At 36.3% G+C, this 24884-nt stretch overlaps 4 protein-coding genes across 8 annotated transcripts; 1 reads left to right on the top strand and 3 right to left on the bottom strand.

Annotated features, from left to right (window-relative positions):
* The first annotated feature begins 586 nt into the window (after window positions 1-586).
* On the top strand, window positions 587-2091 carry LOC131024698 (uncharacterized). 3 transcript variants are annotated; one of them, XM_057954232.1, is made up of 3 exons: window positions 587-895; window positions 1026-1169; window positions 1589-2091. In XM_057954232.1, the coding sequence occupies exons 2-3, from the start codon at window positions 1038-1040 to the stop codon at window positions 1934-1936; spliced, it is 480 nt and encodes a 159-aa protein (XP_057810215.1). In that variant the 5' UTR covers window positions 587-895; window positions 1026-1037; the 3' UTR covers window positions 1937-2091. The 3 variants fall into 3 exon arrangements, with proteins under 3 accessions (XP_057810215.1, XP_057810217.1, XP_057810216.1); XM_057954234.1 differs by having other exon boundaries at window positions 1607-2091; XM_057954233.1 differs by having other exon boundaries at window positions 587-1169.
* A 464-nt stretch (window positions 2092-2555) lies between these two features.
* On the bottom strand, window positions 2556-3989 carry LOC131025982 (putative late blight resistance protein homolog R1A-10). The gene has a single exon (XM_057955763.1). It carries the CDS (start codon window positions 3987-3989, stop codon window positions 2556-2558), a length of 1434 nt encoding a protein of 477 aa, XP_057811746.1.
* Window positions 3990-4727: 738 nt separating this feature from the next.
* Window positions 4728-8139, bottom strand: LOC131024700 (putative late blight resistance protein homolog R1C-3). The gene is made up of 3 exons (XM_057954235.1): window positions 7928-8139; window positions 5087-7848; window positions 4728-4947 (listed from the first exon to the last, which is right to left on the bottom strand). Exon 2 carries the CDS (start codon window positions 7793-7795, stop codon window positions 5117-5119), a length of 2679 nt encoding a protein of 892 aa, XP_057810218.1. The 5' UTR covers window positions 7796-7848; window positions 7928-8139; the 3' UTR covers window positions 4728-4947; window positions 5087-5116.
* A 9417-nt stretch (window positions 8140-17556) lies between these two features.
* Window positions 17557-21742, bottom strand: LOC131024701 (uncharacterized). Of its 3 annotated transcripts, none has more exons than XM_057954238.1 (6): window positions 20929-21742; window positions 19093-19595; window positions 18652-18781; window positions 18249-18557; window positions 18049-18156; window positions 17557-17975 (listed from the first exon to the last, which is right to left on the bottom strand). In XM_057954238.1, exons 2-6 carry the CDS (start codon window positions 19161-19163, stop codon window positions 17871-17873), a joined length of 723 nt encoding a protein of 240 aa, XP_057810221.1. In that variant the 5' UTR covers window positions 19164-19595; window positions 20929-21742; the 3' UTR covers window positions 17557-17870. The 3 variants fall into 2 exon arrangements, 2 of the variants coding, with proteins under 2 accessions (XP_057810221.1, XP_057810219.1); XM_057954236.1 differs by lacking the exons at window positions 17557-17975; window positions 18049-18156; window positions 18249-18557; window positions 18652-18781 and having other exon boundaries at window positions 18817-19595.
* Between the last annotated feature and the right edge of the window lie 3142 nt (window positions 21743-24884).

A 24884-nucleotide genomic window follows, 5' to 3' on the forward strand; every position in this document is an offset into this window, starting at 1 on the left:
CAGACAGCCGCGACCGACTCAGTGAGTTACCTGACTCGTTAATCCTTGTGATTCTTTCATTGTTGCCGATGAAAGATGTTGTCGCGACAACCCTTCTCTCCAAACAATGGAAAAATCGATGGACCACCGTCCCCTGCCTTCGCTTTCGCTTTCGCTTTGGCTTTCCTCTCTCCCTTAATTTATGGTTAAAATCTTCAAACTTTGTTTCTCTTGCACAATGGAAAGGGGTCAAGATTCAGGAGTTCACCATAGTCTTCCATGGTTTTGGTTTGAGCCCATCATCTATTGATATTGATTTGTGGCTGCTTTTTGCGATCGAAAAACAAGTGGAAAAGCTAACTTTTGGTTTCGAATATTATAATACGGTTGTTGCGCACTTGATTCCACAGTGTTTGTATTCATGCTCATCAATTATAGAATTATCCCTCTACAAGTGTTCGTTGAAAATCGAGAGGAATGTGCAGTGGAGACAACTCAAGAGATTAGAAATTAGAAAACCGGAAGGGGTGAGTGATGATGCCATGAACCAAATTATTCGGTGCTCCTCTTTTGGAAGAGTTGCTTTTTTGGGTTTTAGAAATTAGTGAAAACTTCAATATTCGATCTACGAGGTTGAAGATGCTCGAAATCGGTAGATACCATGGGTGGGTTTCTACCTTAAAGGCAGAGGCAGAGCTGAGAATTTGGGCTCCTAATCTAATTTCAGCTTATGTTTGTGGGTAGTTGTTTGCTATATGTCCCTTCTTTGGCTACTGCAAATCTTTCTTTTGATTATTTATATGATGAATTAGATCAAATTGATTGTGAGGACATGGCGCCCCTTTAAACTGTTCCATCAAGTTTTTCATAGCATCCCTATGTTCAGAATGTCTCGTTGTCAGATTGGAGCGTTCAGGTTTCATTTCTTATATGCATTTTTGCTTTATAATTTATATAGTAGATTTTTAGGCAGTGCCAAACTTTCTTGCCATGGTTTTGTCATTTGTGGAATTTGATTTGAAGCAAACTCATGTTGTTACTTGCAGTTTCTTGTTGACATGAAGGAGAACGACATGCATGTTCAATTCCCGAATGCTGAGTTTCTTGAACTAGAATTTTATGACTGCCGGATGCTTGATGTTGTTGTTCTTGACATGTTTCCTAAGCTGAAGACGTTAACTGTTTATCAGGTCTCTCTTTACCACCTGGGATATAGATTAGTGTCCCACCATTCTCTAACTCGTTTTAGGTCATATCTTTTGCTGTTCAAAGATGATGTTTACTAAGATGTAGTTTCTCACAAGCTTGTAAATTGTCAAAGTGTTTGGATAATCGAATTAAAAAAGAAAGATAAGGTTATGCCGAAGAAATGCTTGATTTGGTTGAGATGATGTTTCCCAAACTGTAGAGGTTAATAGTTGATCACTCTTTTATTCACTTATATATGTAAAGTGACTTGATACTATATTTTAGTCTTTACTTTGCACATCATCAAATTATAAAATTGATGTTGAAGATGTTAGTGCTATATGTTTTTTTTTCTATTCATTTTCTTTCCTAGTCATTCAATGTTTGGGATTTTCAGATTAACATTAACATCGTCTTTTAGGCTAATAATACATTGCAGGGTCATCGTTTTACCTATTATGATGAAGAGGTTGTTCACATTACTATGGTTGATGCATGTAATTCATTGGCGTCTGCTAAGATGACTTCTCCCAGTCCCTCTCTTCTCCATCTAAAGACATTTGAGTTTACTTTGTCTATGTGTGACCCTTCAATAATTCCGGCGATACAAATTCTGTTGGAAAATGCTCCCATACTTGAAAGGGTGGTTATTCGACTAAGACAGCAAGCATCTGATGTAGAGACATTCCTTTTTGCACAAGAGAAGGTGTTGAGTATGCCGAGATCATCTCCTACTGCACAAGTCATCATAAGCTTAATTGATACATGACTGATAAGTGATCCTCTACTTGGAGCTGCAGAGTAGCAGTTATTATTGATGTTAAGCTTTTATTTTGGCACTTTGAATGAGTTGTTTGTCTCTTTAGACTCTCTGCTGGAAGATATACCCTGTTTAAATAAAGCAAAGTTGTTGATCACTTCTTATTTTTGTGTTTTTTCTTTCCATGGACTAATATTCCTTTCATGTATATACTTTGTTGAATTAATGGTATGATGAAGTTATTACTAGCTAACAAATAATTACATGAACATGAACATGATCAAATAATTAATCCTTGTTAGAAATGAGAGAAGTTGTTAGGACAACACCACTCTCCAAACGCTGGAAATTAAGATGGCTGGACCACGATTAATCATTCTTAATTTAGAAAATAATTTGAGAATAGATTTTACATTTTGTTCGTGTTTGATTCATTGCAAATTATTAAACAAGTGGAAGAGTTGTTTATAGAGTTGAAACTTTTTTCTGTTGAACTGAATATTGGGACAGCGTGAGATGGAATCAGCTCAACAGTTTAACTAATGGAAGCTGTGGATTCCTTGACAGAATAGAATCATTTCCGGTGCACATTCAACCTACTACTATGCTCAAGATCGCCACGTATTGCTTATTCTTCCTCACACACGTGCTGCCAACAAGAATGCACGCGATAGCTTCTATCCCAAAACCAATATTCATCCTCATGTGATGTGTCGAGAACAAGATGATACCACGAAGAAAGATTTTCCAAGCAACTTTCTTCTCCAATCGGTTCAAGAAACCCTTCGGCGCTCAACATAATGTTGAGCGTGAAAATATTGAAATCATTATATGGAGGGAAAGCTCCAATATCGAGAAAAAACATTTTTAAATATTGGGGTAGGTAGTCATAGCTTGGGAAAAATACCTCCGATATTTGATTAAATGCATCCACAAAGACTGGACTACGTTGTTTAACGAGTACCTCAATCCAGTATTCCGGGGTCTTGTCAGCTTTTGATAGGAGCTCTGCAACCGTGACTATCATAAGAGGAAGGCCTTCACGTTTCTTGGCAATCTTCTCTCCCAGTTCCTCAAGTTGAGGAGGGAAACCCTCTTCGCCAAACACTTTCTCACCGAGTAATTCCTTACTTTCTTCTTCATTTAAAAAGCGCACTCTTTCGGACCCACCCTTCGGGTCTCCTATACTTTGTCTACTTGTAAGTAAGAATCGAATCCTTCCAACAATATTCTTATCTTGGAAGCAATTTGTCAAGCCATATGCTACTTCTACATCATCCAACACAATGAGACATTTCTTATCCTTCAAACTTTCTTTCAAGATTCTAACTAATTCTGCCACATCATCATCTCCTTGGGTAAGGTTTTGGTAAGCATTGGAATCCACTTGAGCTAGAACGCATCGTAATAGTTCGTTGGATTCACATTTTCTACCCACTCTGACCCATGCTCGAAACTCGAAATGGCTCTGAATTGATGGATCCTCAAAAATATGCCTAGCAAGAGTTGTCTTTCCAATGCCCGCCATCCCCATAATCGAATAATTTTTATCTTTAAGAAGATCATCTCTGGCTTTTTGAAATTCATCAGATAATCCAACCATCTTTGGCTTGATTCCACCAAAATCGATTCTTGAGGAAATAGGCTCGCCTTCTTCTTCAGGCATATTCTCCATTTCAATTATGTACTCTTCATCCATCATCTTCACCATCTCGACGAAACAATCAACGCGGTGTTGCAGACTCTGCAGATCTACAGAGAATGACAAGTTGTCTCTCTCGCTTTCGAGCTGTTGAAGAATCTGATGTAAGACATGGGATTCGAGTAAATCTTCGAATTCCCAAACTGCCTCTTTGATTCGTTCATCCGCAGCATTCACCTTCGTCCTGATCTTGCTGCAGCCGGTGTCGTCTAATTTTAGCAGAACACTCTGCAATCGATCCATCTCTTCGTAGGCAGGTTGCAAGATTTGTGGAGAGGGTGAAACGAGAGAAATGCAAGACGATTGTGGAATACGGTGAATCGTATTCTTGAGAGAAGTGGCTGCACCATAAGCCGCCATCACTTGATTGGTGGTGGTGGAAGGTGTGAAGCGGGAGGAGTTGGCGACGGCGGTAGGTGGTGGTGATGGAAGGATAAGGATTTTGAAGGTGGAATTGTGAAAATGAGAGTGGTTGAGACTTGAGAGCCTCTCCACAAAGTCAGCTCTTCACAACGCGGAAATACTCCGCTGCTATGCTTTGAAATTATGGCCATATACACATCATTGATTAAAGATGATCAATGATCATATGTGGATAATCAAGATTTGGAGATTAATCGAAAAGTTTGAAAAAGTAATTAGTGTGTTTTGAGGGGAACGATTTTTAATAAATGATTTAACATAATTGAATTTTTATAAATATTGAATATGAATAAGATTTAAAATATAAAAAGTAATATTAAAAAAAATTGACAATAGTAACAAAATACTAATATTTTAGCAATAGATTGGTAGCTGAGAAATTAATTCACAACTAATATATAAATATGTAATCGCAATTCGTAACCAACAAATCAAGAGAGCCAATTTTATGAATTCATCTCAGACACTACAAGAATTATGCTCATAGACAACAGAGACAATAAACTCAACTGCTCTGCTCTGATTCTAAAACCTTGTTTGATCCTCATATGAAAATTTAACGAACTAATTCCAAGTTAATTTTGAAATATGAAGCCATAAATTAATTAGTATATTGCCAGAATCTGAAAATGTTAAGCTATTAAAAAAACACGTCAACTGATTACACACAAGATCAAAACAAAGTGAAATCATGCATAACAAGTAATGCTTTCACACAAATGCAACTTACAACAATTTCGGTTACAAACTACATGCATAATTCAGTATTCAGGTTTCATATTCCCCAACAAAATCCAAATCAAGTTACAATCCTTAAATTCAGATGACAACGTGATACGTACAATCTACATTATGGGATAACGCTGCGTCTGACCCCTTCAGCTCTCCCATTTGCCTGAAAAGTGACAAAACTGTGACTATAACGAAGATGTATATTTATGACATGAACTGATTTGAGTTGTCTGTGAAAAAAGAGAAGAAGCAGGGAAGAAACATTAAAAACGTGATATATATTGCAAAGTAGTAAGACTAACCTTTCGTGCAAGTTGCAGAGTCACTTGAGCTCAAAAAGAAGAACGAGTGATAAGTTTGATGTAAAACACGCCTTTTAATTGATTGGTACCAACGACAGCTAAAGGATTGCATTCCTCTAATTCAATGGTCGTGATCGAAGACTGATCATCCGACAAATCGAGTTGTTGCAATTTGTAGCAGTGCTTCATCCTTAGTGCACGAAGCCTCGGGAGGCTTCCACGTTGAGGTCTCCATTTCACCAAATCGGTGTCTTCAATTCGAAGTTCAATAAGTTCCAAGAAACTCCCCGGTTTTATTTCCCACTCTGGGCCTCGAAAGGCATAGCAATGTAATGTGAGAAGCTCGAGTTTTGGCAGCAACGAACCAATGTCATTTAGAGACTCCCAAGGATATCCCGACCCTTTCAAAGATAACATTATGAGACTTGATGGGAACATTGAAAGATGAAGAATAGTAGGAAACTCACGCTTTATCTCTGGATTCGTGATTTCATATATAAGCGTTTTCAAATTCTGGAGTTTTGATATATAACTCAAGGAACTCAATGGGCTGGTTTCGTCATCATCATAAGGCTTCAACTCAACTTCAATCATTAAATCCCTTAAATTAGGAATTCTTTCGAGAACTTCCCTTGTACAACTGTTTGCACTCACACCAAAAAGTGAGGTGAGTTTGTTCAATGCACCATCATTAGAATTAGGGGTTGGTAGGTCCCTTCCCGGTAGCTCTAAATGTTGTAGTTCTTGCATGTTCCAAATTTGCACAGGCACAAAAGACTGAACCCCACGCTTTTTAATGATCATATGTCTATAAATAATCAAGAATTGAAGTTGAAAAAGGTTGGATATGGAAGCAGGGAGGTCACCGTTGTAAGTTATGGCAAGATATCGTAGACAAACTAGTTTGAAAATTTCAGTTTGGATATGGTAAAATCGGACATTAACAGCATGCAGTACCCTGAGCAACTTGAAACCCATGACATGTATTGGTATTGGATATGGGTGATAAGGACCATAACAAAGGAGAGAACGGACAGTGGATGCACAATCACTTTTTATCGAATCACACACTTGTTTGAAGCAGAATAAACTGTTCCAATGGGCACACAAGCGGCGTTGGTCTTTTATAACATCGTCACAACTTTGTAAGACATGCAGAAACTTGACCCTACTAGCTTCTTCCCTACACACGTGCTGCCAACAAGAATGCACACGATACTTGCTATACCAAGATAAATAGTCATCCTCCTGTGATGTGTCGAGAACAAGATGATACCACGTACAAAGCTTGCCCAAGCATGTATGCCAAAAATATTCAAAACTTTCTTCTCCACTAGGTTGAAGAAACACATCAGCACTCAACGTAGCGTTGAGCGTGGTTAGATCGATATCCATATATGGACAGTAAGCTCCCATGTAGAGAAATAACATTTTTAAATATTGGGGTAAGTAATCATAGCTTGGGAAAAGTACCTCTGATATTTGATTATATGCATCCACAAATACTGAACTATGTTGTTTGATAAGTACCTCAGTCCAGTATTCTGGGGTCTTGTCAGCTTTCGCTAGAAGCTCCGCAATTGTGACTATCATAAGAGGAAGACCTTCACATTTTTTGGCAATCTTCTCTCCGAGTTTCTCGAGTTGAGGAGGGAAACCCTCTTCACCAAAAACCTTCTCACCAAGTAGTTCCTTACTTTCTTCTTCATTCAGCAAGCGCACTCTTTTGTACCCATGCCGCGAGAATTTTATATTATCTCTACTTGTAAGTAAGAATCGAATCCTTCTACCAATTTTCTTTTCTCGTAAGCAACTTGTCAAGCGATGAGTTGCTTTCCAAACATCATCCAACACGATGAGACATTTCTTATGCTTCAATGTTTCTTTCAATCGTCCAACTAATTCCTCCTCATCATCATCTCCTTGGATAAGCATTTGGTAAGCGTTAGGATCCACTTGAGCTAGAATACATCGTAATAGTTCATTAGATTCACATTTTCTGCCCACTTTGACCCATGCTCGCAACTCAAAATGACTCCGAATTGATGGATCTTCAAAAATATGCTTAGCAAGAGTTGTCTTTCCAACGCCCGCCATCCCAATAATCGAATAGTTTTTATCTTCAAGAAGATCATCTCTGGCTTTTTGAAATTCATCAGATAATCCAACCATCTTTGAGTTGATTCCACCAAAATCGATTCTTGAGGAAATAGGCTCCCCTTCTTCTTCAGGCATATTCTCCATTTCATTAGTGTATTCCTCCTCCATCTTCTTCATCTTCTCGACGAAGCAATCAACATGGTGTTGCAGACTCTGTAGCTCTACAGAGAATGACAAGCTGCCTCTCTTGCTATCGAGTTGTGGAAGAATCTGAGGTAAGATATGGGATTCGACTAAATCTTCAAATTCCCAAATTGCCTCTTTTATAAGTTCATCCGCAGCATTCACCTTCGTCCTGATCTTGCTGCAGCTGGTGTCGTCCAATTTTAGCAGAACATTCTGCAAGCGATCCACCTCGTCGTAGGCAGGTAGTAAGATCTGTGAAGAGGGGGAAATGCAAAACAATTGTAGAATACACTGAATCGTATTCTTGAGAAAAGTCGCTGAGAGTACTATTTGTGGAGAGTGGGAAACGAGAGAAATGCGAGACGATTGTAGAATACGCTCAATCGTATTCTTGAGAGAATCCGCCGCACCATAAGCCGCCATATCCACAAACTTAGCTCAGAAATTTTCTTCCAAAACTGTGTGGTAGAAATCGCCTAAGAAAGAAACGGAGAAGAAGAAGAATTATAATAAGCAAATGGAGATGAAACAAATGATAGATCTTCTGTGCTGTACCTCTCGTGGAGGAGTTGGCACAAGTCAACGGCGGCGGCGGCGGCAGCTGGTTTTGATACAATTTCAGAAACATTCAAGAATTTTAGTAAATGATTTTGATACGATGGTAAAATGGATGTATTGATGATTTTGAAGGCGGATTAACGTGTGGAAGAATAATTATAGGAGCGGAGCGACAAACAAAGCAACGGAAGATTAATTATGAAGATTGAGCAGTTGATCAAGGGCGTTGAAAATTATGAGAGAACTCATAAATAATGACAATTTGACATTTTTACATAATTTAAAATTTTAAAATAAATAAATATATTGTGACTAGTAGTGTACATTAAATAAAAATACTGATAAATTGCAAACATTAATTTTCTACATTGTTCGAGGTGTAACTCTGTTTAAATATTTATTTGGATGATCGAGTTTGACATGAATTTTTAGTTAGATTAGCTTATCTTTTGAAAAGTTTTATCATTTATATTTACATGCAATTCATCCAATTTTTTACTTATAAATTATATGTCAACAAAATTGGATTTTGGGTGGTTGTATATATAGTACCATTTAAAATAATAATAATAAATAATAAAAAATAGATAATTTTATCCTTATAAACTCCCTATTGAAAAACTCTACTATTATAAACAAATTCTGCTTATATATGCTAACAAATTTAGGAATTTGAAATGTTCTTCTTGTGTTTTGGATTGCTGGAGCTCGCATCGAGGGTTTTCTTTCTTTTTGGGCATAGGATTTTGAGGTCGGCCCATACTCTTCCTTTGTTTTTAGAATTCTTTTTGGACTTTTGGTCCTTCAACCTTTTGTTGTTTGGGCCCTTCCTCGGCCCTTTTGGTTATTTTTATTTTTTACTCCCTTCGTTCATGAAAAAGAGTCCCATTTGGGACTCGGCACGGATTTTAAGAAAGTTGTTAAAGTAGGTGTAAGTGGAGAGAGAAATAAATTTATAGGGGTAGTGTTAATATGACTTTTAAAGTTCCTAATTCTCAATTAACTTTTGATAACAATTCATAATTTAAAACCAAAATTCCAGAACCAAATTCAACGAAAATTTAAGAACCACAATTCAACAAAAATCAACAAATTTCAGAACAAAATTCAAGAACAAATTCATTAAAATCAACAAATTCAAGAACCAAATTCAGATATCCAAGAACGAAATTCAAGACCAAAATCAACAAATTCAAGAATTAAATTCACTAAATAAATTCCACAACCAAATTCCAAGCAAGATCGAAATTCAAAATTTCTAAAATCAAATTAACAAAACAAAAATTAAAATTTCTCACAAACCCAAAATTAATCAAATCCCAAACCCAGAGAGAATCCGGAACTCGAGGGGGTGGTCGATGGCGCTATGGTGGAGGTGGAGGGGACGACGACGCTGAACTCAGAGGCAGTGGAGGCAGGGAATCGCGCCGCCATTGCAGGAGGTCTTCAAGGGTTTCGATCCGAATGAGCTCGAAGAGTTGAGGTGGCACTAGGTGGAGGTCGAGGGGATGAGTGAGGCGGTGCTTTCAGACGATGGGCTCGGCGGCGGCTGTCCGGCCATGAACGGAGAAGTGATTGGGCTCTACAGCGGTGGCCTTCTGGTCGTGGCGCTCGGGGAAGCGGTGAGAGAGAGAGAGATGAAGCTAGGGGATTTAGGGTAGATTCTGGATTTTGGGGATTTAGGGCTGAGTGGTGAGAGAGAGAGATGAAGCCAGGGGAGCGGCGCTCAGGCGCGGCTTCGCCGGAGAGGGAACCGCGGCGGCCGCAGCCCTCGCTGCTGTCACCTTCGCCGGCAGTAGATGAAGGCGGCGCGGCGTCTGGGTTCAAGGGTGCGTGAGAGTCTGAGAAGAGAGAGAAGGCGTGAGGCGAGAGGTGAGAGAAGGGAGGTGCATCGGTGGTGGTGCCCGGAGAGCCGGCGACGCCGGCGACGAAAGCCCTGGCTTAGGGTGAGAGGCAGACGGCGGCGAGATAGTTCGAGAATTAGAGTTTTCATTGGTATACACATGCTTTTTAAGAAATAATGTGGGGAGGGAGGGTTTTAATTTTAGACGTCTAAAGGGGTAATTAATTAAGACAATTAATTAAGACAGCTAAGTGAATTAAGGAATAACTAGTGTTTAAATTTGATGTGTGGTGGGCCATCAATGGCAACTAAAGTAAATAGTGAAACAAAATAAGGGTAAAGTTGTCAAAAAAGTGAAACAGGACTCTTTTTCGTGGACAAAAAAAAGAGGGGAAACAGAACTCTTTTTCGTGGACAGAGGGAGTATTTTTTTTTGACCGGATCTCCTAGTCTGTTGTACTCCCTCCGTCCCACTAGACTTGGCACACTTGCCTTTTTTGTTTGTCCCACTAGAATTGGCACTTTCCTAAAATAGTATGTGGTCCCTACTTTCTCTACTCACATAAAATAAGTGGACCCTACCTACTTTACACTCTTAACCCTTTATTCTTAATCTCCGTGCCCAACTCACAAGTGCCAAGTCTAGTGGGACGGAGGGAGTATGTTCTTTCAAGGATTTAAGGTTTTATTTATCATGTTTAATAAAATATTTGTATTTCGATTAATATTTAATTTATCAATATCCTTTTTTAAGGAATTTAACTAAACCAGTAAACTTACTTTTAAGGGTGCGTTTACTCTGGTTGTAAAATTTTCATTAAAAAATGATGCACAAGAAAAGATGAGAAAATATTTTTTTTTTTCTCCTTTTTTTATCATACATTGACTAGAGATGAAAAGATAAGAAGATATAGGAAAATATTTTACACCCCTACCATAGTAAAAAAGAGCTCGCCAAGAAAATATTCCACCATGTTCGAAGAAAATTTTTCATCATAATAAATATGTGAAAATAGTAAAAAATGGATAAAAATATGATTTTTCACTCATTTTTCATCAAAGTAAACGCACCCTAAAAACGAAAAGAATATATATGGACAAATGATATTAGTGAAGTAGAAGATAAACGAAGAAACTCTGAAATGGCAACGGCAGTAGGTGGTGGAAGGAAGGATAAGGATTTTGAAGATACAATTGTTAAAATGAGAGTGGTTGCACAAAGTCAGCTGCTATATCTATATCTATATCTTCAATTATTAAAGCAAGGTTTTTGGTTGCAAAAATTTCTCGCCAAAATTATCATTGATTTTTTCAATGGATATTAGATTTATGTTTTTAACTGTTAGTTAATGACTCATGACTGCTACCCATCAAATACTTTATTATTTTTAAATTCTACTGATCCAGACAGATGCGTCGACATTTGAGGCCATGTGCACATCATTGATTACACATAGTCAATGATCATATATTTGTGGATAATCAAGTTTTCGAGATTAATCGAAAAGATTAGATTTTTAAAAAGGGTTAATTAGCTCAAAATCTAAATCCTTAAACTATAGTCATTAACTGTTTTTTCTCTCAATCTTTGAACTTCCTACAAAAAATTCCCAATTTTTAATTTTTCCTAATTTTCTCATGACGAGTTTTCCGGTCAAATTCGGGGTCGGAATTTTCCTATGTGGCATTATTCATGTCAAATCAGCCTATATGTGGCAAATCACCCCCACCCTCCCCTCACGTCACTCTCTCTCTCTCTCTTCCCCCATCCCCATTCCCCCTCTGCCCCCCGGTCTCGCTCTCCCCCCTCTCTCTCTCTTCCTCCACCGCCGCCACAATCGTCCAAGCTGCCGTCCAGATTCCCGGATCCGCGCTCCCAAGATCCGACCTGAGAACCCTTCTCTCTGACCCACGTTTTCAGAGTTGCAGCTAGGGTTTCGCCCCCTCTTCGCGCCGCCTAGGGTAGTGGCGCCGCCCTGACCTGCCTCCTCTAGTGAGCCTCTACCTCCCAGTCACGCTGCCTAACGCCCCGACCTCCGGTCTTGGTTTATGTCATTGCGTTGGCCGTAAACGACGCCCGACAGACAATCCGCCTCTGAAACTATAGTTATTGAAAGTATTCATAGGTTCACAAAGAGCAAAGAAAATAGGGTTTCCATTTATTAGAAATGGATATTGAGCAAAGAAAATAGGGTTGAAATAATATTGTGTTAAAGTGTCCCACATTGATGGTGAGGCAACCCCTCCCTTTTAAGGGAGGAATGGGCTCAATATCCATTTCTAATATGGTATCACAGTCAACCCAATCCAATGATGCCCCCCCCAATATCGTTGTCAACAGATGGCGTTTGGGATAGTCCACGCTGCGCGTGAGAGGGAGGGATGTTAAAAGTGTTCCACATTGGTTGGAGATAGTGGCATGAGCCACTTTATATGGTGAGGCAACCCTCTCCCTTATAAGGTCTTTTAAGGAAAGAATGGGCCTAATATCCATTTCTAATATGGTATCAGAGCCAAACCAATCCAATGAAGGCCCCTCCAATATCGTTGTCAACAGATGGTGTTTAGGATAGTCCACGCTGCGCGTGAGGGGTTAGTTGGAGATAGTGGCATGAGCCACTTTATATGGTGAGGCAACCCTCTCCCTTATAAGGTCTTTTAATGGATGAATGGGCCCAATATCCAGTTCTAATAACGCCACATAGGAAAATTCTGACTCCGGATTTGGCCGGAAAATCCGTCATGGAAAAATTAGGAAAAATTGAAAATTAGAGGTTTTTTGTGGAAAGTTCAAAGATTGAGGCTAAAAATGGAAAATTATAATTTAAGGATTTAGAGCGAATTAACCCTTTTAAAAATATTGAATGTGAATAAAGTTTAAAATATAAAAAAGTAATTTCCAAAACAAAAATTACTTGTGAAATATGAATCTGACGCTACTATGTCACTTTAGTTTGCAAATAAACTCATTAGAAGAAAATAATTAATGTTTAAATTTCAATCTAACTTTAAAAATTTCATTTTAAGAGTAAGCTAGTATGGGTGAATTAACAAAGCTTGAGCTGAAAATTACTCCGCTCATCTCTCAGTTGCATCTCTAAATCGGATTAATAATTTCAATATTACCTGAAACACTATTTAATTATATTTTTAACAGTCCAAAAAAATTAATATCTCGAACACATGTAACCGAGACAATTCTTTCAATCTTAATTAACATCGAAATTGATTCGATTTTACAAGTAACTAGTGTCTAATCTGTCGAAATTCGACGGGAATTATTTTAAGTCATCATTTATAATATTTTATGTTATTTTTATTATTATAGCATATGAAATAATTTATATATAAATTATTTCTTTAAGTAATTTGATATGGTCAAATTAAATTAATAATACAATATATGAAATAATATTAATCTTAATAATTTTCGCCAATTAAATGTAGGTTGTGATAATAGAAATATATTTTTATATAAATATTCATTTGATGAAGTTTATAAAAAGTTTATGTGGGATTGAAGATTTTAGAAGAAAAAAATGTGTAAATTTAAAGTATGATATGATGTACGATTGATGTGTCGTATCTGCTGTTAACCGTATATCGATATTTACTCTCTCCGTCCCTCAAACATTTTCCTTTTTTTTTTTTTTTTTTTCTATTTTGGTTCGTCCCCAAAACATCTTCTTAACCTATTTTTGGAAACAATTTCACTAATTATTATTGTTACAATTTCACTTTTTGTGGGACTCGTTCTCCACTTTCACTAACTATCATTCTTATCATTTCACTTTTTGTGGGACTCATTCTCCACTTATCAAATACATAACTAACTTTTATTAAAACACGTGCCATTCTCTCTTAGGAAGATGTTTGGGGGACGGAGGGAGTATTAAGTTTGTTCAAATTCTTTAAATTTTACGGATAAGAAATAATTTAATTAAACATATGTCATCTGAGTATCATCTCATATGGACATAATAAATAACGGTTCCATGGTTCGAACCGGGAATTGACGGTTTGGAATCGGAACCGTCAGTTCACTGTTCGAATCGAAACTGTGAGGACCAATATCCGATCTGATTTTGATTCCAGATTTTGGAACCGTGAACCGGCGGTTCGGTTCCGGTTCGAACCGAAAACCGGACCGTGGCACCTCTAGGGAAAAGTAAAGATAGTGACTCAACCCCCAACAAAATCCATATGTAAATCGTTTGTTTGATTTTGATTTTGACTTAGGTAATGATTCGTGAACGAGTCGGTCTTGGGTGACACTCGTCTCGCCCAAGAGACAGGTTGAGATGGGGCTGAGTGCGGATTGGGGCGAGATTGAGCGCGGGTCGTTGGTCATAGGATGATTGAAAAATATGAATAATTCAAAGTAATTATTATTGTGATGAAAAGTAATAATCAACATGAAAAAGGTAATATTTGTCTAACGTTATTTTTTTCACAACAATTATTATTTTTACTCACAAAAATTTGTATTTTTAGTTTATTTGGTCGAATAATTATTGTCTTAATAAAAAAAATATCTCTGCTTTTGAGAATCAAATCCACAATTAGAGATAGTAGACGAAGAATTGTACCACTAGACTAATAGGTATTATTTGTATAAGATTTGATAGTTTTTATTTACACGCTGCTCCTGGGAATCGAAAATAAAATGAAATATTGCTTTTTGCGAAAATCAAACCTGCGACATTAGAAATAGTAAGTGAAGAAGTGTGCTACTAGGCTAGTGCGTTTGATTTGTAGAATTGTGGATAATTTTTACTTATAGTTTCCTGGTAAGAACTGATCTCGTGAATGAGACAAGTCTCATCCAAGTTTTTGCATTGGTGAATGTATTTTGTTCAAACTAAAAATTGTAATAAAATTTTATCATGTTAGACATGATATATATATATATATATATATATATATATTTGTATTCATCATACTTTATCGATTTGAATCGATAATTAATTTGAAAATACGATGCCTAGTCGTTAGGGATATCAATCCAGTCTGAAACTTGTGGGCTGACCTGATTAATCCGTCAATTCAAGAGGGTTAAGGTTAAAAATTTTCAACCCGATAAAAATCACAACCTGATTAGCCTTTAACCGGATAGTCCGGCACCCGATAGGGTCAGTCCAAAACTAGCCGAAACCCTATACAGTTGACCCGAAAATAATGTATTCGCTTGATTATATGAAATTTTTTTCGTTATTTGATTTTCAACTTCATTACTTTGCTTATGAAAATTAGTATAATAAGATAATTTTTCCAAAAGTTTGTGAAATTTATTTTTATTCAATATTAAAAATTCAATATTAGAAAGTTATACTCATCATTTCACTTCTCTGTATTTTTAATCAATACTTAATATAAATATTTAGATGTGAAAATTAAAAAATGATACTTATTTAATAAAAATATTTGCATCTTTATATCTTTGAGACTCGCATATTAATTATTATGTAAGTCAATGTTGAAATGTTACTTATTTATGCGCGTATTTATTTATTACAAATATAATATTGTCAAAAAAAATATATTAGTTAATATTTTTAAAATAAAGTTTTGAGCTCGATGGGCTAGCCCGAAACCCGAACATTTGGGGTTAGGATTGAAAATTTCTAACTCGAAAATATTTTCAACCCGATGAACCCGCACTCGAATAATCCGTAATTTGATAGGGCTAGCCCGAAATTCGATGGGTTGGTGCGATTGACATTAGGGATGGCAACTGGCCGGATCTGGACCGGATCTCATCAATATCAGATCCAAATCCGTTTTAATTTATGGGATCCAAATCCGCCCTAAATCCAACAGATCTGAAAATTTGGGATCCAAATCCAAATCCAGATCCGTCAGATCCACGGATCTACGGGTCTAGATCCATGGATCTACTGTTTTTAAATTAAATTCAAAATAAAAGTCACAAAATCAACAACAACATAAAAAATATTGCACAAAATATATTCATGCAATACAAAGTCTCAACATAGATAAACAAATCACTAAAAATTCAAAATAAACATATCTCAATGCTCAAGTCAATGATAACAAGTCTTCCAAATTACATTTCCTAAGAAAAAAAAGTCTCCATAGTGTATTGTTTTTAATTTTTAATATATTTAATATTATTAATAAAATAAATATAAAATATATATATTAAATAAAACGGATCCACGGATCGGGTTTAGGTCGGATTCGAATAAAAAATTTCAAAATCCAGATTCAGATTCGTTTTAAAAATTGAGATTTAGATCCGTCGAATTCAAAAAATTGAGATTCAAACCTAAAAAACGGATTTGAATCCACGGATTTGGGGCAGATCCAAGATCCAGTGCCATCCTAATTGACATCCCCACTCGTCGCATAAAACACTTTGATATGTCGACAGGCTAGATTAGGGATGGCAATGTGCCAGATCTGGACCAAATCCTACTTGGTCCAGATCCAGATCCGCATTTTCTTACTTAGGTCCGGATCCGGTCCAGATCTGTTGGATTTAAAAAAATAAGATCCAGGTTCAGATCCATAAGATCCACAGGGTCTCGGGTCCAGACCCAGATCCATATTTTTTTCTTTTTAAAATATTTATAAATTTTAAATAAACTCAAATTAAAATTGAATTTGATCTAGACTTTCAACAATTATTAAAAATAAATAACTAAATCATAATCTATATATAAAAAATTACTATAAAAATTCATAATAAGTAAGAATATAATAATCAAGTACTAAATAATATATTAGTATTATAATGAGATATACACTTATTATAATTGTGTATGTAAAAAATGGTGAAAATTAATTATAACACCATTAAAATCAATTTCATCTCTATCTTCACCACAATATTTAGTAACAGTGGAACATTGTATCTTCTATTTTGACATTGAAAAAAAAAAAAGAATATCAATAATAATAATAACTAAAATTTAAATTAAGATAAAAGTAAAATATTATCTTTAATAGAAATATATTATTTATGAAAAGAGATGTATAGATTAGTAATAGATTTTAGGGTAGAGTTCAATAACAATAAAAAAATTTATATATTTTTTATATATCACTGGATCCACGGGCCAGATCTGAGTCTTAAAATTTTTGCTCCAGATCCAGATTCGTAAATCCTCGGAGTGATCCAGATCCGATCCAAATTCATTGGGTCCATTTTTTACAAGGTTCAGATCCTTTTTAAAAAGGATTTGGACCGGGTTCAGGATCCATTGCCATCCCTAGGCTAGATCCGTCATTCGATGAACCTAGGCCTATCAGTACCCATCGAATTTTAACTAATTAGATGGTGTGGCCCACGTTTTTGTGTTAGGGAAAACTTGAGTTTATGGAATTATATTTAATTCAATTATTAAGTTATTGAATTCTATTATTAAGTTATGAATGAAAGTTATAATATGATTTGTTTTTCTTGAGAGAATAATATGAATTTATTATAGAACAAAACTTTGCATTGACGTTAATAGTTGAAAAAAACAAAGCTTTTTGCTAAAATAAAAACCGAAAACTTGTATACAACTGTTAAGTTGTAAAGTTGTAAAATTCACAAAAAAAATCATATTTCTTACGTATATATTTTCTTTTTAATTATTGGTTAGTCTTAAATTTTTTAACTTTAATATTATTATACGATTATAAAGTGATAAATGTATATATTGGAATGTAAAATTTGCATGACTACTATTGGAATGTAAAATTTGCATAATATATAATGTGATAGTTAATTACAATAATTAATTAAATTATGTGCAATCTACTAGCATCCATAAGTGTCCAAAGTATAGAAACTATGTTTCAATGTATCCATTACACAAAATAGTTAAGGGAAAAGAGGAGGTGGTGGTGGTGGTGGAAGTCCTGATTGAGCGCACAATTGCTCAAGAAGTTGATGTTGAGCAGCCAAATGGGCCCCCAATTGCTCCTTCTTCTGTCGATGTTCCTCTCGTTCTTGTTGTAGTTGCTGCTCCACATCGACCAAGCGTTGGTCATGAGCCGGAGGGTGGAATTGAGATGTTCTACCCAAATCTTCATTCATAAAGCTCGTTGCTAGCCCACCAACACCGAACATTCTCTTCTTTTTATTCAACCCACCAACAGCTTCGACGTAAATTTTTGCCATATCCACCTCTTGTGGCTCAATAGCTCCATTGGCTGACTTTGTTGGCTAACCAATTCCTGGACCTTCGTCTACATTTATATGTTCCATCAATTAATACATAATTTTACAAAATATATGAAACAATCACCAAGACATACATACCCCAATGCTTTCAGATTTCATGTCAGTGTAAGTTCCATCCTCGTTCACGTGGAGGATAGAATAAACATCGAAGAGGCACTTCGTAGGGTTAACTCCCTTATGTCTTGCCTTTGTATTGAAAGTAATCCAAAATAATATTAACTATATGTATGAACATTAAGATAAGACATAGTAAACTAATAAAATGCAGAGTTACTTACCAATTCATCAGCGTATTGAAGAACAGATTTGGAGCCTCCTTTGTGCTTCACTTGTCCTGTTCCCACACCTCCGGGCTCAGACATTCTACACTTTTTTGCTTTCTCGGATTTCAGTTTGAAGGCATCAGTCTCCCAATAAGCGAGCCACTCAGGCCACTCATCCTTATGAATGGACAGGGGCCTTGCATTTTCCGGATCATCTCTTTTGGCCTTGATCTCGTACACAAAGTCTTTATACCTTCGGGCCGCAATTTCCAACCAGAGTTTGTATATTGCATCATTGATCGTCGCATCCCATGTGAAATGCTTCTAATTGAACAAATAATCAAAGTGAGTAACAACAAAATATTAAAACATAATTTAACAAATATATATGAAACACAATATTAAAAGACAAATTTACTTTGAATTCATTAAAATAATTCTTCTTAACCGTCTCCGGCGTCAGTTTCCAATTGAAACCCCTTGGATTTCTCACTTTTTTGAAAATACGAGTACATGCACTTGGAACCACATTATATGGATAGATTGCACTGCAATTGACATAACTATTATTAGTTCAACAATAAATAATACAATCTCCGTCCACCAAAAAATTTCTTAGAAGGGAGGTGCACGAGTTTTAAGACGAAGTTGCTGTATGTATTGGGAATAGATGAAAAAGTATTGTGAAAAGGTAAAACGTAAGAGTAAATAAGGCATTATTAGTGGCGGGGTATAGTCCAGAAATAGAAAGGGAAGTTTTTTGGGGATGGACCAAAAAAGAAAATTAAATAGTTATTTGGGGAGACCGAGGGAGTAATATAGAAATAAAGATTATGTACATCTAATTATACAAACTTACCCATGAGATGTAATCGTCAGAGTAGTCTGTCCTGTGCTCGAAACCCTAGAGCCTACAATGCGCTCTAACATTGAGCTAGATTGAACTGAAGTTGCACCCCTGGCCAACTGTGACTATACAAGAGAAAATAAGCAACCACGACGACTAACCTTTTTTGTTGTTTCCTTTACTTTCAATTGTCGCAATGAGGTTGTTCATGCAGCCAGCTGAGATTGAACCATCCGAATCTGTAGAATCAATACGATCTACGGTACGAGACTTTTGAAAAGCACCAGCTCTTTCTTCAACTCTGCTGCTGGGCAATGAACAACAGCGAGATGGCGTAGCAGATGTGCTTATTTTCCTCCTCTTTGTCTGCCCAGACGAAGTGTCAGGAATACGAGTTTCATCATCGCTGTCACTATCACATATGACGATCACAACCTTGCCAGCAGCGGAAGATGAAGCTACTATCTTCTCTGCAGGCGCTTCACCACCCGATTGCATTACACTTGTGTGTGAACCTTGCACCATATGCACATGTAAGTTGGCTTATATACTAAATAAGCCCTAAATAAAGCTGATGCTCGTAAGAAGACTCATCCATATCCAAGTAAGAGAAATCCAACCAGATGCATTGTGATGAAAGAAAAAGAAACAACAGTATCAAGACAGATGCTGCAGCAAACATGAGTTACCCTTTAAAACAGATCAGATCAGCATACTAGATAGGAACACATTTCAGTGCCCGTGTAATGAGTTGGTAATAAGTAGGGGCGTGAATTAGGTCAGTTGGGCTGTGGAGAAACCAAAAGCAAAAATTTACAAGTTAACTGAACAAACCAAACCAAATTAGTATTTTTAATTTTATAAAGGCAAAAGAAGACCAAGGCAAAGCTTTTGGTTCTTTATTACAAATCCATTTACAGAAATGAAACCCTGAAGATAAAATGTATTGGAAATAGACAGATTGATAGTCACTACCAAGTTTTAATACTTCAGAGAAAGTCAGAAGTTCACAACAAAGCCTTGAAACAGCAATCAAATGCTCCATGCACAGACAGGTATTGGAATTCTAACTCCAGCATTAACTAAACTTTAAAGTTTAAACTGAGTTTTCAGAGGAAACAAAAAGAACAATTTTGCACATGAGTAAAATAAGAAGAAATGAAGGAATGCTACGGATGGCTACCAAGATTTCAACTGAGAGTGAGAACTGGTAGCATATATGATTTGGTCTGCAAGAAGTAAAACTTGGCTTTCAGCTTATAGTTGGGCAAACGATATATAGCATGATGAGTAGTTATCCTGATATGTTTTAAATTGTTTTTCTTGTTTAAACCATAGTCTCTTCAATAAGATTCCAATGTCTTTTTGAACTCCCAAATGCTTTGCTTTTCATTATTCACTTGACCTCACCTAAAGGCCTATCTCAGCAATCGAAGGTCTCAATCAAGAATGGCGTGACAGAGAAGACCACAATATTGCAAGCAAAAAACTCAACCACATCAAGGAATGCTCACAACCTCCGGAAGGAAAAGCAATTGGGGAAAGTAAGGGTGGATGGATTCACCAAAAGAAATGAACACACACTTGATGAGCAAATTAATTTTTATTTGTTTCTTTTTCTCAGCTTTATTTCCTTAGAGGTGCAAATATAACTAGCTAGTAGCTACATTGCTTATATCCTAATCAATCAAGTTGATCATAATCTTCCCTAATCATTCTTCATAAAATCAGTCATAGTTACCCCTGATACGATCCATTAGTCCCTCCCGAAATAAGTCATCCTAAAATCACCAAAATAGATTTAAAAAAAAAAAAGAATAAAACAACAAATTATGGGCTGTGAATTACCAGAAATTGCAGGAAATTCAGGTGACTCGGTAGCCCTATCTTCTTCCGGGTTCACCTCTCCATGCTGCAAATTCTTCTCCAGTTCAGCGTCAGTAGCTGCTGCTGCCTCATTATTTTGGCGCTTCAGTTCATGTGCAACGCGATCAGCCTCAATCTCCTTTGCCTTCAACTCCTCTATGGTTTTATTTGCACAAAGGCTCTCTCGCCTCAATTCCTCAATCTCCTTTCCCATTTTGACGAGCCGTTCATCCATCTCCTCGCATTTTCCAATACTCCTCACCAGCTCGTTCTCAACATCGTGTTTTTCGCTCCTCAATTTCTCAAATTTCTCGTTCGTTTGGACGATCATTTTATCCAACTCCTCACCTTTCTTCTGATTCTCTCTCAGCTTCTCCTCCAGATCACATTTCTCCAACTCCGAATAGCCCTTAGAGCGCTCCAGGAAATCAACCTGTTTCTTCAGTTCATCACATTCTCTGACAAGCTTTTCCATTTCAACTTTCATACTTTTTTCCCGCTCCATCAATGTATTCTGCACCTCATCAAACTCGCACTCGCGAAATGAGTGCTTAATAAATTTGATTAGTTCCGGAATTGATGAGCTCGGATCAATCATCGGCTCCATGAGTAATGTATGTCGTAATCACGTGCAAAAGTGGAGGGTTTCTTGTGGAGATATTTCTTTTGTGTGAAACAGTGTAACGGAGGCGAGGGCTTATGATTCTGGCAAGCTTGCAGAAATGGCGAAGGTGTGCTTGCGACTACATTTAAACTCTGCTGCGCACTCCGGCCTCTGCGTGCGCGTATGTGAGAGAGAGAGGATGGAGTCTGACTGTCTGAGTGGGAAGCTGGAAAGACACAAACTTGGCTTATTATTACCGAATTAATTTGAATTTTATTTATTTAATATTTCAAAATTCATATTCTTATTCGACTTATACGGTGTTTGGCTAAGTTTATTTTAAAGAGCTTATAAAATATAGTTTTTTAAAGTTTTTTAAGATCTTATAAATTGTCAAAATGTTTGAATAATTAAACTTATATAAGTTAATAAAAGAATTTTTAGTTAGAGAGAAAATCGGAAAGAGATGAAAATATATAATGAAAATAAAAAATCATAGTTGAGTTATTTTTGTAAAATGAGTGTTGCTTATAAGACAAGTGAGAAAATAATTTGAGGTAGAGGAATTTATTCTTTGGGGAGCTTATAAACTCTTAGGGAGCATTTACTTTGTCAAAATGTTTGAATAATTAAACTTATATAAGTTAATAAAAGAATTTTTAGTTAGAGAGAAAATCGGAAAGAGATGAAAATATATAATGAAAATAAAAAATCATAGTTGAGTTATTTTTGTAAAATGAGTGTTGCTTATAAGACAAGTGAGAAAATAATTTGAGGTAGAGGAATTTATTCTTTGGGGAGCTTATAAACTCTTAGGGAGCGTTTACTTTGCATGATTGATAAAATGGATGATTGAGTATTTTTATCCTCAAGAGTAGGATTACTCCAATCTTACCCTTTTGATGGGATAAGAATCAAACAAAACTAATTTAATTGATAAAAATAATCAAGGGTTTTGGAATAGGGTCAATATATGAAATTGGCCACTTTCATATAGTAAACTTAAAAATTGGCCAGTCAAATAAAAACTTTAAAATTTGGCCACTTTTTGTGTAAAAGTACAAAATTACCCCTAACAATAAAAATTAAAAAATTAGCCACAAATTCATACTCCTCTCTCTCCTCTCGCTGACTCGCTCTCTCTCTCTCTACGCTTTCTCTCTCTTGCTCTATCTCTCTTCCCTTCTTCTTCTCCTTCCTCCCTCTGCCTTCCTATCTCTGGTGTTTGCAAGGCAAATCTCCTCGAATAACTTAGGGATTTGCAAGGATTTAGGGAAAATCGTCTGTTTTTGGTGTTTTGGGGTGATTTACAGGCGGTGGTGCGAAGGTGACGGAGATGGAGGGTGCGGCGGAGAAGAGGCGGTTTACGAGGCCTTTCGATAGGATTTCGTCGGATTTCTAGCGTGTTATCTCCTCCGGTGAAGCGCCGCCGCCCCGGCCTCATCGTCTCTGCCCATAGCAGCGCCGAAAACGACGCCATCCATCCAGATTCAGATGGCTTCATCCAGATTCAGGCGACCGCCACCGCCTCCGCCTCCGCCACACAGCGAACCACCACCACCGCGACGCACAGCGGCAGCGGATCTGTGGAGGCGGTGGTGGATTTCGACGATCTCTCTTTCTCTAGGGTTTCGTTTGGTCCTCTTCCTCTCTAAGAGATCGTTTCTTCTTCACCGAAGAATTTTCCAGCGTCCGAGGAGGATTGAAGAATTTCCAGCGTTCGACAAATGTGTTCAAAGCTGTAAATAGGCACATCATTGAAGAATTTCGATCTACTTTTCCTTCACAATTTTTGTCGAGATTTTTGTTTTTAGCTTGATGAATGAGAAATAGATGTGAAAAAACAGAGGAAATTTATTTCACTGATGTATAGTCGATTGATGGTAGATTGAGTTGTTGTATTTTGGTGTTGTACACCAATTTGATTGAGCTGTATAATTATTTTTTTAATGTTCTTAAATTCACAACCAAATTTATGAATTCACAATTTAATGTTCTTGAATTCACGACCACTTTTATGAATTCACAACTAGATTTAAGAATTCACAACCAGGTCGATGAATTCACAACTTAATGTTCTTGAATTCACAACTAGCTCGATGAATTCACAACTTAATATTCTTGAATTTACAACCAAATCTATAAATTCACAATCAAAATAAATTACAGTTTTAATTGTGAATTCAAACTTTAAAAACTCAAATTCACAACTACTTGAATTAACAACCAAAATAAATTCTAGTTGTGAATTAAATTCAGGTTGTGAATTCGACTGATTGTGAATTCACAACCAACATAAATCTGGTTGTGAATTCGTTTGTTGTGAATTCACAACCAAAAAATTCTAGTTGTGAATTAATTTTTGGTTGTGAATTCGACTGGTTGTGAATTAAATTTTGGCTGTGAATTCGACTAGTTGTGAATTCACAAACAAAAAATTCTGGTTGTGAATTCGACTGGTTGTGAATTCTCAATTCACAACCAGTGTGAATTCACAACCAAAAATTTTTGGTTGTGAATTCACACTGGTTGTGCATTGCGGGATTTTTTAAAGGGGTGATGTAAAGTGACCATTTTTTAATTTTTAATGTGGAAGGGTATTTTGGTAACAGTGGCCATTTTTTTATGTTTTTATTTTAGTGGACAATTTTTAAGTTTACTATTTCAAAGCGGCCATTTTAAAAATCCACTCTTTGGAATATCCTAAAGTTTCAATCCAACAAAGTAAACATGAGATTAGTTTTATTATTTTTATCTATCAAGGTTTATCCTTCAAAGTAAACGCCTCTTAGGGTGTGTTTGCTTTTTATCCCTCTAAATGAAGGGATAATATAATGAGGTATAAATTTATTATTTAAAATGGGGACCACATTTTATACTCTCTCCATCCCAGAAACAAATGACATGTTTCTTTTGGCACGAAAATTAAGAAGTGTTGAATTTAGGTGTTAAAGTTCGTGGCCCACCTATTTAAGCATTCAATTAGTAAAAGTAACTGTAACCATTAAAAAGGTGGTGGCCCACTTTTATTTTTTTTATAAATTTAAATATTCTTTTATTTCTATTAGAATTAGCTTTCCCTTTAATTTTAGAGTTAATTGCCCATTAAATACTGAACTTTCATCCAATTCTGGTTTTGCACACAAACTTTGAATTGTGGCGTGATAATTACCAAACTTTTGATTTTATCTGATTTCGCTACTAATCTAAATTTCGGCCAAATACCAAGCTAATATATAATATGGTGTGCCAATTTTGACGTGGCGTATTTATTCTTGCGTGACAATTAGTTGGCGAAATAATATTTTCTATTTAATTTCTTATCAATAAAAAA

Source organism: Salvia miltiorrhiza, chromosome 5, assembly GCF_028751815.1.
Source record: "Salvia miltiorrhiza cultivar Shanhuang (shh) chromosome 5, IMPLAD_Smil_shh, whole genome shotgun sequence".
Classification (NCBI taxonomy): Eukaryota; Viridiplantae; Streptophyta; class Magnoliopsida; order Lamiales; family Lamiaceae; genus Salvia; species Salvia miltiorrhiza.